This window comes from Dipodomys ordii, unplaced genomic scaffold (genome assembly GCF_000151885.1).
Source record: "Dipodomys ordii isolate 6190 unplaced genomic scaffold, Dord_2.0 Scaffold171, whole genome shotgun sequence".
In the NCBI taxonomy this organism is placed as follows: Eukaryota; Metazoa; Chordata; class Mammalia; order Rodentia; family Heteromyidae; genus Dipodomys; species Dipodomys ordii.
Window position 1 is genome coordinate 1,436,702 of NW_012267387.1, and position 16,445 is coordinate 1,453,146.

The window sequence follows — 16,445 nt, forward strand, 5'->3', positions numbered from 1 at the left end:
TTTTACATGGTTCCCCTCAATTGCATCATGGGAGACCCATGTGGGGGGAAGGGCAGCATCCCCCCTCCTCAACCAAGGCCCCAGAGCTGGGGATAGAACAGGTGGGCACCTTCACAGGCCAGCAAGTCGCTGTGGTACTGGAAGCCCATAGGACACTCGCAGTGGAAGTTCCCGGCCTGGTTGATGCAGACGCCATGGGTACAGATGGCTGGGATTTCCCTGCACTCGTCAATATCTGGGGAAGACATAAGAGGTCAGGGGGGCCCATCCCTGGGTACCTGCTGGTCCTACAGTGTGGTAGAAGGGGCTGTGGCAGCCAGCAAGCATTTGCTCCATCCACAAAAACTGCTGGGGCCAAAATGCTCCTGCTCAGACCACAAAGAGGCCAGATGTGGCCAGCACAGGGAGGGCAGGTAAAAGTTCTGGTGTCAATTAAAAAATGCATATTTCAGGGTGAGGATATAGCATGCATGAGGTTGTGGGTTCCATCCCCAGCACAGGAGGGAGGGAGGGAGGAAGGGTAGATTTTGGGGGTAGATTCCTAGGGTTTTTGGGCAGAGAGAGGCTAAGGAGACAGGGTGGAAAGGAAGGAAGGGTGGGATTAGGAAGAACAGCCAGGCTGGGGACACTCAGATGTATGTGAGGGGCAGCACTCACCGCGGGGCCTTTCAGTGTGCATGTCAGTGATGAAGCCAGGGACTTGGCTCCCACACAAGACCTGGTAGTCAGCTGTGCCAAGGACAGCAGAGCTTCAGAGCAGACTCTGCAAGGAGAGTCCTCACCCCTCTCACCCCACAGCCCAACCCCACCTGGTCTTCTCTAACCTGCCCGAGCTTGCTTAAGCAGCCCTGGGCTCAAGATTGCCCCTGGCCTGTGCAATCAGTAGTTCCCCAACACACAAAAGGGAGACCCCCCATCCCCCAAAGTTCTTTGCTGCTCAGGCTACAACCAAGCATACTTGTTGGCATCATTAGAGAAACACAGACTGCTTTGTTACTATACTACCATATTCACCTCTGCCCCTACCTGTAGAGATTTTGAGAACTCTTCTCCCACTTGTCTTTCCAGTGTTGATTCAACTCCCCCATCTCCAAAGTTTATGTGTTAGAAATTGCAGCCCCAAAGTCCTATGTTACAGAGTGTCTGAAGATGGGGCCGTGGGAAGATCATTAGGATTAGAGAAGGTCTCTTTTAAAAGAGAGAAAGAGGGGCTGGGGAAGGTGGCTCAGTGGTAGAGTGCTTGCCTTGCATGCATGAGGCCCTGGGTTCAATTCCTCAGCACCACATAAACAGAAAAAGGTGGAAGTGGTGCTGTGGCTTAAGTGGTAAAGCTCTAGCCTTGAGCTGAAGAGCTGAGGGACAGCGTTCAGGCCCAGAGTTCAAGTCCCACAACCGACCAAAAAAAAAAAAAGAGAGAGAGAGAGAAAGAGAATCGGGAGTGGTGGCTCATGCCTGTCATCTTAGCTACTTTGAAGAAAAAGACTGGAGGATTGATTCGAGGCCAGTTGGGCAAAAAGTTGAGACACCATTTCAACCAATACATGAATGTGGTAGTACATGCCTATAAACCCAGCTATATGGGAAACAAAAAAAAAATTGGAAGACTGTGTTCCAGATAGTCCAAGGCAAAAAGTGATACCCTATTTGAAAAAGAATGAATAAAGTGGTAGAGAACCTGCATCAGCTGCCTTCCAAACACAGTGCAGGGTGAAGAACTGAATCTCCTTTATTCTTATTTCCTAGAGCTCAACACCCAGAGCCCAGAAATGCTCAATAGTGACTTTTCCTATGGGTCTATGCACCTGGTTGTGCAACATAATATTCCCTCAAATGGAACCTCAGAATGTGCCCTTATTTGGAAACTCTTGTCTTTGCAGATATCATCAAGTTAAGAAGGGATGGGACTGGAATAAGGTGACCCCAAAGTCCAGAGAAGAGGCATAGAGAGGGTAGAGGGTGGTAGTTCATGCCTGTAATCTTGGCAATGTGGGAAATAAAGATAGAAGGATCAAGGTCCAAGGTTGGTCCAGGCAAAAACAAAAGGCCTTATCTGAAAGATAACTGAAGCAAAGAAAAAAAAAACAGGGGAAGGACTGGGGGCTGAGTAGCAGAGTATCTGCCTAGCAAGTGAGAGAGAGGTCCTGAGTTCAAAACCCAGTAAAAAATAAGAAAAGGAGAAGGAGGGGGGACAGAGAGACTGAAGCAGAGACCAGGATGATGTAGCTATACACCAAGGATCACCAAAAAGAATCATCAACATAATTATCTGAGCTGGGCACTGGTGGCTCATGCCTGTAATCCTAGCTACTGAGTAGGCTGAGATCTGAGGATTGGAGTTCAAAGCTAGCCTGGGGAGGAAAGTTCCCATGAGACTCTCATCTCCAAGTAACTACTAAAAAACTGGAAGTGGTGCTGAGACTGAAGTGGTAGAGCACTAAAGAGGCTCAGGGACAGCATCCAGGGCCTGAGTTCGAACCCCAGGACTGGCAAAAAAAAAAAAGTCATCAGAAAGGATCTTCCACTGCAGTCCTCAGAGCCCAGCCCTGCTGACATCTTGACTCTGAGCTTCTAGCCTCCAGAATTGCATTTCCAAAAGTCACCAGGTTGCTGGTAATGGCCCAGGGAAGGAATTGACCCATGCCATGCTCTGACCTGGCCCCATTCCTGCTGTTCTTTCTGAATCTTGTTCTGTTTACCAACAGGTTATTGTTTTGTGAGACAGAGACTGCTATGTAGTCCAGTCTGGCCTCAAACTCCTCCTACCTCCACCTCCTGAGGTGATTATAGGCATGTATCATCACATTTGACTTAGGCTGCATCCTAGCTGTCAACAAAGTTGGCTCCACACTATCAGCAGCTCTGTCTGTCCTTCCTACCTCAACTTCCCTCCCTTATCTGACAGGCCAAGCATTTTCCTTCAGGGCCCAATCTTCCTCGAGTTTCCCTAAGACTGCCTTTTCCCAGCTTTGTGGGGTAGGGGGATGTGACCTAGGTTTCTCTATCTGTGTTTCCTCTTCAACTCCAGACACTTGGTAAGCCTCTTAGAGTAACTGTGTCACCAAGGGTTTTTCCCATCACCAATCCATGCTGAGTTTGCAAAGTCTGCAAATTGGAAGAAAGACTGCTTTTCCCATCCACGTGGGGAATGTAACCTTGATTCCAGCTTGCACCAGTGCAAGGCAGTCCAAAGCTCAAATGAGGGGAGGAGAGGTGCACTCACAGCTAGCAGGTGTGGGGCAGGCTTCACAAGGTCTGTTCCATGCCTGGCCGATGTTGTAGGAACAGCAGCACATCTTCTGAGTGATGTTGAAGGCCAGCTCGTGCCTACAGGTGCCATTATAATAGCGAAAGCACATGCTCTTTCTCATATCTGTCCTTGGCATTGGGAGAGAATAGAGGAATGGGTGATCCAAGGCACAGGAAAACAGAAACAAACTTTAAATTCACTCCTGAATTCCTTTGAACATGAGTAACTTAGTCTTTCTCCCCACACACACTTGAGAACCTTTCATGACTTAACCTTTGTTGGGCAGTCCACAACTTGAACAACTGTTCATGGCAGCCCTGGGCTTTTGAGTTTTTCAATATTATTCACGGATGCATGATCAGCACTTCAAATATGTTCACCCTCCCTCTTTCCCCTCCTAAATATTTCTCTCTGTGTATTTCTAAGGCTTAGAGGCTCTCAGTGGTTCCTTCCATACCATGTGATCTTGCAATGCCCATTCCCCCATCCCCATCATACTTCCTACCCATGCAATTGTTGCCGCCATTAACTTGCAGGTACTCTGCAGGGCAGATGCAGGTGTAGTTTCCCAGGGTGTTGTAGCATGTGCCTGGGCCACATATACCCAACTGTGTGGCACACTCATCAATATCTGTAGGGAGAGGGCAGTGTGGGGCAGAGGCAACAGGCAGTGGTGACCAGTGATTGGGCAACTGCAGACCCTATGCCCATTGGAAGAATTTCATTCTAGGTTTTAGTCTGTTCACAAAGTCAGCTTGAAATGATGCAGACAGTTTAGTGTATAGATATGGAAAGACGTAATCAGAGTATTAAGTAGAAAAATTGTAGTATAACAATTCTATTCTTTAAAAAATATCTAGTCAGGCTGGGCACTGGTGGCTCAGTCCTGTAATCCTAGCTACTCAGGAGGCTGAGGCCTGAGAATTGCAGTTTAAAACCAGCCCAAGCAGGAAAGACTGTGAAACTCTTACCTCCAATAAACCACCAGAAGACCGGAAATGGCTTTGGCTCAAGTGGTAGAGCACTAGCCTTGAGTGAAGAGCTGAGGGACAGCACTCAGGTCCAGAGTTAAAGCCCCATGACTGACAAAAAAAACCTAACCAGGCACTGGTAGCTCACTCCTATAATCCTAGCTCCTCAAGAGGCTGAGACCTGAAGATCATGGTTCAAAGCCAGCCTGGGCAGGAAAGTCTGTGAGACTCTTATCTCCAATTAACCACCAGAAAATTGGAAGTGGTGCTTTGGCTCAAAGTGGTAGAGTGCTAGCTTTGAGCAAAAAAGCTCAGGGACAGACCCCCCAGGCCCTGAATTCAAGACCTATGACCAACAACAACAAAAATATCTGAGCCAGGTGCTAGTGGTTCACATCTATAATCCCAGCTATTCAGGAGGCTGAGATTTAAGGATCTTGGTTCAAAGCCAGCTTGGACAAGAAAAGCCCATGAGATTCTTATCTCTTAGCCACCAAAACTAGGAGTGGAGGTATGGCTCTAGTGGTAGAGTGCCAGCTGTGAGCAAGCAAGCAAAATGAGGCCCTGATTTCAATCCCTAATACTACCAAATAAATATACCTCCCACCACTGGTAGATTATGCTGGAAGTGATAATCACAAAAAAGTGCAGAGCACTAGATGACTCTAGGCTTCACCCCTCCATAAAAGTGACTATTAAGGAGACAAAAATGTTTAACAATGGTGACTCACACCTGTAATTCCAGCTACTTGGGAGGCTGAAAAGAAAAGGATCATATTCCCAGGCCAGCGAAGGCAAAAGTTCTTAAGATCCCCAACTCAAGTATCAAGTCATATTGGTGGTCTTTGTCTGCCATCCCAACAAGCCAACAAAAGGATCACAGTCCAAGCAGAATAGCAGAAATGGAGGAGAGCCTGACCCAATACAGGAAGAGTCCATACTCACCCTCGCAGATGCGGGTGTCCCCACTGAGTTGGTACCCATGCGGGCACTCACATTGGAAGCTGCCAAAAGTATTGGCACAGTTGCCTCCCTGACACAGCCCAGACAGTTCCTGGCATTCATCAATGTCTGTGTGGAAATGAAAGCTGAGCTAAACCCTAGCAGGGGTCTTAAAGGACACTCATGGGCTGCCTTTCAACCACCCCCAGGAGTTATCCATGGCTGTAGGAGCTTTGAAGAATCTGCCTCAAAGGCTGGACCGTCAGAACTGGCCTGAGTCCAGCTCCTTTCCTCTCATCTGTGCGTCCACACTGTCCATCCTCCCATTCATGTCTTCCCAGTCTCATCATTCCCCAAGGAGGACTGATGGGAAGCTGAGTGCCTACAAAAAGCTACCAGAAATAGGTGGAAAAAGTGGGTCAATGGAAAAGGAGGTGAGGGGCTGGGAAGGTGGCTCAGTGGTAGAGTGCTTTCCTTGCATGCATGAGGCCCTGGGTTTGATTCCTTAGCACCACATAAGCAGAAAAAGCTGGAAGTGGTGCTGTGGCTCAAGTGGTAGGGTGCTGGCCTTGAGCTGAAGAGCTGAGGGACAGCGCCCAGGCCCAGAGTTCAGGTCCCACGACCAACAAAAAAAAAAAAAAAAATGGAAGAGGTGGTGAACGAAAAGACAGATTTGGGGGAATGGATTGATGAGAAATGGATGAGTGGGTGAATAGGAGGTTGGCAGACAGACAGAGCAGATGGGGGCTGATAGACACATGGATGGAGAAGGAATGAGGATGAACAAAAGGATGGGTGGAGGTGTAGATGGATCAATATCTAGATGGGTGGATAGAGGGATGGATAAATGGAGAGGTAGATAGATATACAGATGGAAATGGATGATGTGGAGATAAATGGGTGGGATGAACAACAGACCAATAGACTGATAAAGAATCAATGGATAGCTGGATGATGAGAATGATGGGTAGCTGAGTGAAGGGTGGGTGGCAGTGAATAAATGAAAAGATAGATGGATGTGTGAATGGATGAATAGTGAGCAGGTGGATGGATGGGTGGGTGGACAAAAGAAATAAAAAAAGAGATGGCTAAAGAATAATTTTAAAGCCAAAAATTTTAAATTTTGGCTCTGCTGCTTGGCCTCCAGATGGATGGAGGATATGGCCACCCAACAAGGTACTTTGGTGAAGTAAGGATAAGAGAAAGGGTCTTAGGGGGTGAATGGACAGAGATGGACAGACGGGCAGAGGATATGCCAGAAACTTACCTTCCAGAATGACAGTATTGGGGTTGGGTCGGAAGCCCTCACCACCCGGGCACAGGGTTCTGTACTCACCTGCAAAGGAAATGGGCTCTAAGTAAAGGGTCATGAGGAGAGGCACTTGGACAACGCCTAGGGGAAACAGAAAAGGGAGGTCCCCCAAAAGGGCTCAGTATTGGGAGCCTCCATCCCACCGCTGTACCCTTACATTTGCTTACCCCCAGGCCTCCTGGGGGCCAAGAGACCTTGGCCAAATCTGGGAGTACCTGGGTATGTGTAAAGTAGGACCCATATTCAATTTGTAAGCAGATGGATCATAAGGCAGTAGCTTTGTATATGCTGTTCCCACTGCATTGTAGACCCTTCCATTTATTCTTCTAGGAAAACTCCTACTCATCCTTCATAACCTCCTCAATTCTCCTGTAGGAAGACTTCCTTTGGCCCCTTTCTCTCCCTAGCTTTCTCCTAGGCCATAAGCCTCAAACAGACCCTTGGCTCTCAATGAGATTCCCAGATGAGGGGTAGTATACCACAGCTGTAACTTGTCCTTCTCTGTATCTTCAGCCCTCAGCAAAAGGTACCAAAAAATTTCCAATGTGGGTTGACTGACTGTGATGGTGAGACTATACACTGAGTTTTCCAAAAGTGCTCTAGAAGAAGGCCTGGCCCATGAAGGCCAAGGTTTAGAATGTATGATCCAAGATTACCCTTCCCACACCAGTTTTCATGAGCAGAGATGTCTCATAAACTCCCCAGTCTCTATGGCTGAACCCCAGCAGTGGCCCCCACTCTGTAGGAACTACACTACTCACTTGTGTTTCCCATTGGACACAATTCACAGGGGTTGCCCCAGGCCCGGCCCAGGGAGCAACAGCAGGAGGCTCGGGTGACCCCAACTCCAACCTCAGCACTGCAGGAAACACCTCCATCCCCTCGGCTGTGCATTTCCAGGAAACAGTTCCCAGCCCGGGTGTCTGCACAAGCAGAAAGGGATGGTTAGCAGAAGGTAGAGGAAAAACAATGTATATGTGTGTATATGTGTGTATGTGTGTGTGTGTGTATCTGAGGGCAATGTGTTTGTAATTATCTTTGTGGACCCTGTGCACATGTGTGTGCTTCTGTGTGGTTCTTTGTATAACTTTCTCTTTGTATAACTGTTGTGTGTGTAATTGTATGTCTCTGTATACCTGTTTAATTCTGTGTATGTGTGGATATGTATGAAATTGTGCATTTATGTGGCTGCTTATCTAGACCGATGGCTAGAACTCCCCAGATGAGAAGAGCAATCCCATTGGGATTGACAAATGTGCCAACTGGATGAGGAGCAGGTAGACATGCATGTAAACTCAGGTCCTAGCTCCACAGATCCTAGGGCCTTTTGCTTGGGCCAAGTGTTGACTCACCCACACAGCCTACCCCACTGGGGTTCAGCTCAAAATCCTGGGGGCAGTTGCAGAGATAGCTGCCGGGAGTGTTGATGCATTGTCCGTTGATGCAGTTCACAGGGTCTGCACACTCATTGATGTCTGGGTGGGGGAAGGCACTGTCACTGGCTGGGAGCCTTCACTATACCCCCTCCTCTCCCTTGTTTAGAGTCTGCTCTCAGGTGACAGACAGAAGGGGATGGGGCCTCCAGAGTGTGCCTACCCTGCTCTATTGGACTCAGCATAGGTTTGCCTCCTGCAAGCCCTCCATCCTAGGCTCCCCACAGCCAACATATAAAACCCAGATTTAGAAAATGCTTTCAAACCAAGGGCTGGCAAACTTCAACTCATGGGTCAAATCTGGCCACAACTAGGTTGTGTCAATAAGGTTTTATTGACACCTGGCCATACGTGCTCATTTACATATTGTCTATGGCTGCTTTGGAGCCACAGTGGTAGAGTTGAGCAGTGACAACTGAAATAATAAGGCTTGCAAGGGAAATACAGCTACCATCTGCTCGTTTTCAAAGACACACAACTGGAGGAGCACTTGGGCAGTTGTAGGGGAAGGCATACTCATTCATTCACTGCTGATTCAGGAGATGGTACCAGGAGAACAAAGCAGGGTGACATAAATGGAATGATGAGACTACATAGGAAGGACAGTGGAGGAGCAGGCTACATCCTGCAGCCCTTTCCTTTGTCTGCTGACACATACCTGTGCAGTGACTGCCACCATGGTCCAGCTCATAGCCATCCTCACAGAGGCAGCAGAACATGCCTGGCAGGTTCTCACAGCTACCAGGCACACACAGTGTCTCGAGTGCGCACTCATCCACATTTGCAGGGACCCCAGGTGAGCTGCCCTGTCCCACAGCGTTCTCTGCCCCCATACCCTGGCAGGCCCAGGACTCACCCTGGCAGGCTCCATGGTCCCCAGTAGGAGTGAAACCCATCTCACACTCACAGTAGTACCCGCCAGGGACATTGAGGCAGTGGCCATTCTCACAAAGATCCATGTTCTCTGCACATTCATCCCTATCTGAGAGGCCCAGAGGCATAGACATCTGGAGGCCAGTTGGGCTGGAACCCACACAGAGTGGGGGAAGAAGTCCTAGATTCTTGAAGGTCACCTAGGGCCCCAGGCTGCCCCTGTCTGGCTGCTGCCTAGCCCTACACTTACCTTCACAGGAGAATCCATCCCCAGTAAATCCAGGGCGGCAGGCACAGCGGTAACTCCCAGGGACATTGAGACAGTCAGCTCTGGGGCTGCAGTGATGTTCTGGGGTGGTACATTCATCCATGTCTGTATGAAATCAGAACCCAGAACCCTCAAGCATGTATGGGGGGGGAGGGGGCCGTGAGGAGGCACACCCACCCCAGCCCTGTATGGCCCTTAGAGACACCCCTGAGTCCAAGAACCCCCATCCTGTCTCCACTAACCTCTTCCATTTTATAGGGATCCCCTCCTTTCCCCCAGGTACTCACCATGGCATTTGAAGCCATCCCCCACCCAGCCTGGACGACACCTGCAGCTGAAACTCCCAGGGGTGTTAAGGCAGGAGGCATGGCTGTCACAACTGTCCTGGCCCGGCTCACATTCATCCAGGTCTGAAAGGAGAGAGTGCCACAATGGAACCCAGGTCCAGAAGAGAAGAAGCAGGTCAAGAGCAAGGTATATGAGATAGCCCTCCAAACCAAGGAGCTTCCGTCCGCCTCCAGAACCCAAGAGAGAAGCTCCAAAACTCCAAGGGCAATACTTGAGCAGCATTCAGAAATGGTCTGAAATGGCTGGAGGTGTGGCTTAAGTGTTAGGGCATGGCTTAAGCTGTGAAAGAGTGACTCAAGCACTAAGGCCTGGCTCAAGTGGTAGGGGCATGGCTAAAGCACTAGGGGGAGTAGCTCAAGCAATAGGGCTCTACTTAAAGCAGTTGGGACACTGCCCAAGTGCTAGAAAGTGTGGCTCAAGTGGCAGGGGCGGGGCTAAAGTACAAGAAGATGTGGCTTAAATATCAACCAGAATTGATGCTGTTATGCAATATTTGTGCCAGTACACATAAAAATAACCATAGAGCCCAAGTGTGGGGAATTGTGATCTCTCAAAAGGTATATTAAAAGTGCCAATCTTCCAATTGTGAATGTGATCATTTCTGTAGACTGTCACTAAATTGAGGTTATCTCGGTTAGTGATCCCTGATCCAACAACTACTCCTCTCTCTTAAGAGTGAAAGTTGGACACAGGCAGAGAAAATAATACCACATGAGCCCAGGTGTGGTGGTATGGTAGAGTATGCCTGAAATCCCAGCTACACAAGAGGGGAGATAGGAGGATCAGTGGGCAAAAGCCCAAGACCTTATCTGCAAAATAAACTAAAAGCAAAAGGCTGTGGGTGTGGCTCTAGTGGTAGTGTGTTTGCCTGGCAAGTGTGAAGCCCTGGGTTTCATCCCCAGGGCAGAGGAGAGAGCAGGAAGGGGAAAAGAGAGAGAGAGGAGAGAAAGAGAGGGAGGGAGAGAGAGAGAGAGAGGGAGGGAGGAAGAGACAAGACAAAATAGACAGATCTCATATACATACAAGGCAGCAGTTAGCATGTTGTTATTCCAAAACCAAGGAACGGTAAAGAACTGGAGAGATGTGTGGGACAGATGCTCTCTCTAAATCCCTAACCAAAAATCCATCCCTCCTAAGCTCTTGTCCCTGGAGTTCTCCTCATGGAGAAAGAATAAATCTCTGGGCCTCTAAGCCAGCAGGCATGTGTTCAGTTGTTGTTGGAACCCTGGGAAGCTAATTCTATAACTGTACAAATATTTAAGTGTTCATCCTTGTATCATGCAAAATTATCAGGCTTGGTTGATAATTTGGGAAAGTTGCAATGTACCACTGGGGCTTTATGGAGCTGTTTAAGGGGAGCCCCAGGTAAATTTACTCTCAAGAGGACTCATTAGTGGAAATCTCTAAGAATGAATTCTGACTGGGCTCTGCCCTGAAGCACAGAGACAGTCCTGATGATCTCCAACAGTGGCTCCTGGGGTTCCTCCCACCTGCATGGCTGACTGCTGGCTCACCAGAGCAGCTAGTGGCCCCCTTCCTGACGATGTAGCCCAGCTGGCAGTGGCAGACAAAAGATCCTTTTGTATTCTCACAGTTCCCATGGAGACAGATGTCAGGGTTCAGGTCACACTCATTCACATCTGTGGAAGGAGAGGGCTTGAGACCTGAGGATCAGATGCTGGTGATGGGAGAAAAGTGAAAGGGGTAGGAGGGAGACCACTAGAATTCCTGAGTGTGCTGCCACACTAGGGCTCTCTAATGGTGCTAAGCTCCCTCTAGTACCAAGGCCAGGAATGTCACAGGCAAACATTCCCAGAGGGATTTAGGAAATGCTAGGTTTCAAAAGCTAACTAGGAGCTGAGTGCTGTAATCTTAGCTTCTCAGAAGGCTGAGATCTGAAGATCAAGGTTTGTAGCCATCCTGAGCAGGAAAGTCTATGAGACTTTTATCTCCAATTAACCAGAAAAAAAGCTAGAAGAGAAGTTGTGGCTCAAGTGATAAAGTGCTAGCTTACAGGACTAAGGGACAGCACCCAGACCCTAAGTTCTAGCACTAACACTAACATATTAAATTGTTCTTTAAAAAGAGCTGGGAATGTGGCTGAATGGTAAAATGTTTGCCTCGTATTCATGAAACCCTGGATTCGATTCCTCAGTACCACATAAACAGAAAAGGCCAGATGTGGCAATGTGGCTCAACTGATAGAGTGCTAGCCTTGAGCAAAAGAAGCTCAGGGCCAGTGCCTAGGCCCTGAGTTCAAGCCCCATGACTGGCAATATAAAAATAAATAAAGGGCTGGGAAGGTGGCTCAGTGATAGAGTGCTTGCCTTGCATGCATGAGGACCTGGGTTTGATTCCATGTAAGCAGAAAAAAAGCCAGAAGTGGTGCGCCTGTGGCTCAAGTGATAGCGTGCTAGCCATGAGTTGAAGAGCTGAGGGACAACACCCAGGTCCAGAGTTCAAGCCCCACGACCAACAAAAAAAAAAAAAGAGGAAAAAAATAAATAAAAATTTTAAAAGCCAGACTTTGCCTGTAATTCTAGCTACTCAGGAGGCTGAGATCTGAAGATCGCAATTCAAAGCTAGCTCAGGCAAGAAAGTCTGTGACACTCTATCTCCAATAAACCACCAAAAAAGCCAGAAGTGGAACTGTGACTCAACTGGTAGAGCGCTAGCCTTAATCAAAAAGCAGCTCAGAGACAGCACCCAGGGCCTAAGTTCAAGCCCCAGGAACTGCACAAAAAGAGAAAATAAACAAATGAAAACCCTTTGCCACCAAAACTTTTGCCTGTGGTGATTTTTTTTTTTGGGGGGGGTGGTCAATCGTGGGGCTTGGGCGCTGTCCCTCAGTTCTTCAGATCAAGGCAAGCGCTCTCCGGCTTGAGCCACAGCGCCACTTCTGGTTTCCTAGTGGTTTATTGGCGATAAGAGTCTCACGGACTTTCCTGCACGGCTCCTCAGATCTCAGCCTCCTGTATAGCTAGGATTACAGGCGCCCGGCTGCCTGTGGTGATTTTAAAGTACAGCTCTCAGAGCTGAACATGGCTCTGTGCTTAGTAGTACACGTTCCACAAATGCAATCCAGAAGAACAAAAAGTTTCCTGGAAACAGATCCCACAGGCTTCGGAGAGTGGGCCCAGGGCACTGGTGGGCCTGAGGAGACCTCGACGCGCTGTCCCTCGATGCCCTGCCTGGAGCCCTACAGGTCTTCAGGGATGGGTCCCAGGGTCTGCGGTGATCACGTGGTGCAGCCTCAGGAAAGCGGTGGGGGGGGGGACTCACATACAGCCTTCCCCACCCTTCAGCCCAGGCCTCTCACCCACACAGGTCTTCGCGTCAGGTGCAGCCGTGAAACCCTCGTAACACAGGCAGCGGTGTCCACCGGGCTCGTTGGTGCACCGGCCTTGGCCACAGACGGCCGGGTTTTCCTCACACTCGTCCACATCTGTGGGAGCGGGGACGGAGGGTGGGCTGCCGACGGACAGGGACATGGGAAATGCCCCGGGTTCCTTCCGAGAGCGCCAGAAGCTCACAGGCCAGGCTCGGGGATGCTTCAGCTCTGACTGGATGCAGCCTGGACTGAGCCGTGCAGGATTCCGGGACAGGCTGACGCCAGCCGTCACCCTTCTGACGCCGGAGGGAAGGCGGGAAAGAGACCTCGTGCACACACATGCGCATTGGACCACTCACGCATGCGCACACGCAACTACCTCGACTCTCGCGTGCGCACCGGCCCACGTGCGTCGGTCTATCCACGCATGCGCATCAGTTTATCCACATGCATTTACCCATACATGCATATGGCCCACCCAAGCACAGCCATCAGCCTCTGCACATGCCCATCCACCTACTCACACGCGACTACACATGCGCATACACATGCTGTACGCCTTCGCACCTACTTCCATTTGTACCTGCGCATGTGCCCACCCAGTGCGTCCACTCATGCATGCATATCTGTCCCCCCTCCTACGTGCATGTGCTCCCACCCACCCGCGCATGCCCTCCCGTCGGGCCTCAGCACGTAGCCCTGTCCACAGCTGCACTGGAAGCTGCCCTCAGTGTTCACGCAGTGCGCCTCGCAGCCACCATTCCCCACCCGGCACTCATCGATGTCTGTGGAAGGTGGGACAGGCAGGAGGGGTCCGGCAGTGAGAGAAGGTCGGACACAGGCAGGGCCTAGTTTAGGGGGTACCCAGCAGTGGGGTGCTGGAGGAGGGTGGGCAGATTGGGGGGCAGGCCTCGGGGGGCTGAGGGCGGGTAGGGGGCCTGGCAGTCTCACCCTGGCAGCCTTGGCGCTCAGGCGTGACCTGGAAGCCCGAGTGGCAGACACAGTGGAAGGTGCCGATGAGGTTGACACACTGGCCATGAAGACACAGACTGTCCCGCAGGGCACACTCGTCGATGTCTGTGGGGGGACCCGCAGCTGGTGGGGATCCCTGGTGAGGGAGGGGCCTGCACCCCATCTGCCGTCTTCACGGCCGTGTGAGACACTCAGGGACACTCTGAAGAGTGCCTACACTGCCCACAAGCACATCTCATGCCACAGGCCAGGACACACACACACACACCTGCCTAGATATCCACACCTGGATGGAGAGCCACACCCATACACACTCCTTGTGTGTGTGTGTGTGTGCATGTGCACAAGTATAACTACACATAAACACAACCCCCAGCACTTGTGGCTCATGCTTATAATCCTAGCTCTACAAGTTTTTGAGATCTACAGGATTATAGCTCAAAGCCAGCCTGAGCAGGTAAGTTGGTGAGACTCATGGCCAAAATAACCAGCAAAAAGCAGGGCTGGAGGCATGGCTGGAAGTAGTAGAACACTAGATGAGCAAGCAAGTCAAGCTAGCATGAGACCCTGAGCTCAGGCTCTAGTACCAAAAAAGAAAACAAAAACCCAAACAACACAAACATTTCCCTTCTGTAAGCACATAAACACACACATCCTCTGCACACCAAGAGATGCATACACACACTTCATGCACTCATGCCTTTCCCTATAGAGTTACACACAAACACACGCATCCCCTTACATACTCACCCACATGCACATACTCATACCAACTCACATGCAAACACCCTCGTGTAGACGCACATACTCCCAGACTCAATGCACATGTATTTAGATACCCTTTCACAGGATACAAACTCACATAGGGCATGTTCACACGCACTTCTATTGCCTATGCATCTACACTCTACTCACACCTGCTTGCACACTTGCTTTTCAATTGCACATACACAGGCCCATCCCCAGGGAGAACCACAGACACACCAGCCCACCATCTTGTTCAGACAACAAGACATCCAGACAGGTACATGCTCACACCAACACACACCCTCACAGGCAGTGCCCTGGGCTGTCAGCTTGTGTCCTGGGGGACAGCGGCATTCGAAGCTCCCGTCAGTGTTGGTACAGCTGCCTCCACGGCACAGCAGCGGGTCCCTTACACACTCATCCACGTCTGGTTATGGAGAAGAGATGGTACATTGGACATGCTGACCAAGGATTTGGTTCCTGGAAGTTTCTCTCTGCTGTTCCCCACCCATTACCCTGCTGAAGTCAGCACAGCCTGGAGACTCAGTGCTACCACACCTGGCCCAGATGTTTGTTTGTGGTACCAGTACTAGAGCTTGAGCTCAGAGCCTGGGCACTGTCCCTTAGCTTTTTAGCTCACAGCTCCATTTTTTTTGTCGGTCATGAGGGCTGAACTCTGGGTCTAGGCACTGTCCCTCAGCTCTTCAGCTCAAGGCTAGCACCCTACCACTTGAGCCACAGCACCACTTCGGCTTTTTTTCTGCTTATGTGGTTCTGAGGAATCGAACCCAGGGCTTCATGCATGCAAGGCAAACACTCTACCACTGAGCCAACTTCCCTGCCCCTCTTTTTCTTTTCTATGTCACTATTGGTGCTTGAACTTAGGGCTTCTAAGGCTACCAGTTGAGCCACAGCTCTACTTCCAGCTTTTTGGTTGTTAATTAGAAGTAAGAGGTTCACAGACTTTCTTGCCCTGGCTGGCTTTGATCCTGAATCTTCAGATCTCAGCTTCTTTAGTAGCTAGGATTACAAGTGTGAGCCATTAACACCTGGCCAGATGTTTCTCAAATGGCAGCATTTCCTGGTTTCTGGGAGACCTGCCCCACCCCCACTATGCTGGCTGCTCCCAGAACACAGCCCCCTCCCAGGCCTCTTTGCTAATGTTGGTACCCTGAGGCACCCAGGGTTACTGTGCCCCCAATATGTAGGGCACTTCACCACATCCACCTCCTCTGGACGCCCATCCTACCCAGGGCTGTGATGTCATCCTGCAGCCACTCACCCATGCAGTTCTTCATGAGCATGAAGCCACTTGTGTAGCCCGGAAAACACTCGCACTCAAAGCTGCCTGGGGTGTTGACGCAGACGCCCTGGCCGCAGAGATCAGGGGAGATGAGACATTCATCGATGTCTGTAGGGACAGGGGTGCATGGCCTGGAGGTTTGTGTGTGTAGCACGCGGCGGCAAAGGCCAAGGGAGCTTCAGATAAGAGTTATGGGACAGGATCGCTATAGACATGAGGCCCTGCAAAAGAGCCACAAGATACTGACCCTAGCCAGGGAAGAGAGATGCCCTAACTGAATACATTATAAGGGAGAAAAGTTTCTGAACCAGGAGGCCCCAGAGGTCATCTTTGCCAGTTCCTCCATAGAGACAGTGGGATCCCTGCCACCCAGAGGGTAATGATCTGTCCTAGGTCACACAGCACACAGAAGGATAGTACAAAAGGTGCCTGAAGAATAGACTTCACTGGGCCAGTGGCTCATGCCTATAATCCCAGCAACTCAGGAGGCAGAGATCTTCTTCAAGAAGATCTCAGCAGGGCGCTGGTGGCTCACGCCTGTAATCCTAGCTACTCAGGAGGCTGAGATCTGAGGATCGCGGTTCAAAGCCAGCCCGGGCAGGAGAGACTGTGAGACTCCTATCTCCAATAAACCACCAGAAAACCGGAAGTGGCACTGTAGCTCAAGTGGTAGAGCGCTCGCCTTGAGCTGAAGAGCT

General features: G+C 50.2%; 1 protein-coding gene across 1 annotated transcript in view; it reads right to left on the reverse strand.

The window, feature by feature from the left end:
- Fbn3 (fibrillin 3) overlaps positions 1 to 16,445 on the reverse strand; it is a 55,936-nt gene that overhangs the window by 18,822 nt on the left and 20,669 nt on the right. The window contains 18 exon segments of the mRNA XM_013033517.1: positions 110 to 235; positions 658 to 729; positions 3,221 to 3,370; positions 3,753 to 3,878; positions 5,164 to 5,289; positions 6,428 to 6,496; positions 7,234 to 7,395; positions 7,825 to 7,947; positions 8,564 to 8,686; positions 8,762 to 8,887; positions 9,029 to 9,151; positions 9,334 to 9,456; positions 10,909 to 11,034; positions 12,714 to 12,839; positions 13,388 to 13,510; positions 13,677 to 13,802; positions 14,746 to 14,871; positions 15,727 to 15,952. Coding sequence (XP_012888971.1) covers positions 110 to 235; positions 658 to 729; positions 3,221 to 3,370; positions 3,753 to 3,878; positions 5,164 to 5,289; positions 6,428 to 6,496; positions 7,234 to 7,395; positions 7,825 to 7,947; positions 8,564 to 8,686; positions 8,762 to 8,887; positions 9,029 to 9,151; positions 9,334 to 9,456; positions 10,909 to 11,034; positions 12,714 to 12,839; positions 13,388 to 13,510; positions 13,677 to 13,802; positions 14,746 to 14,871; positions 15,727 to 15,952 — 2,302 coding nt within the window.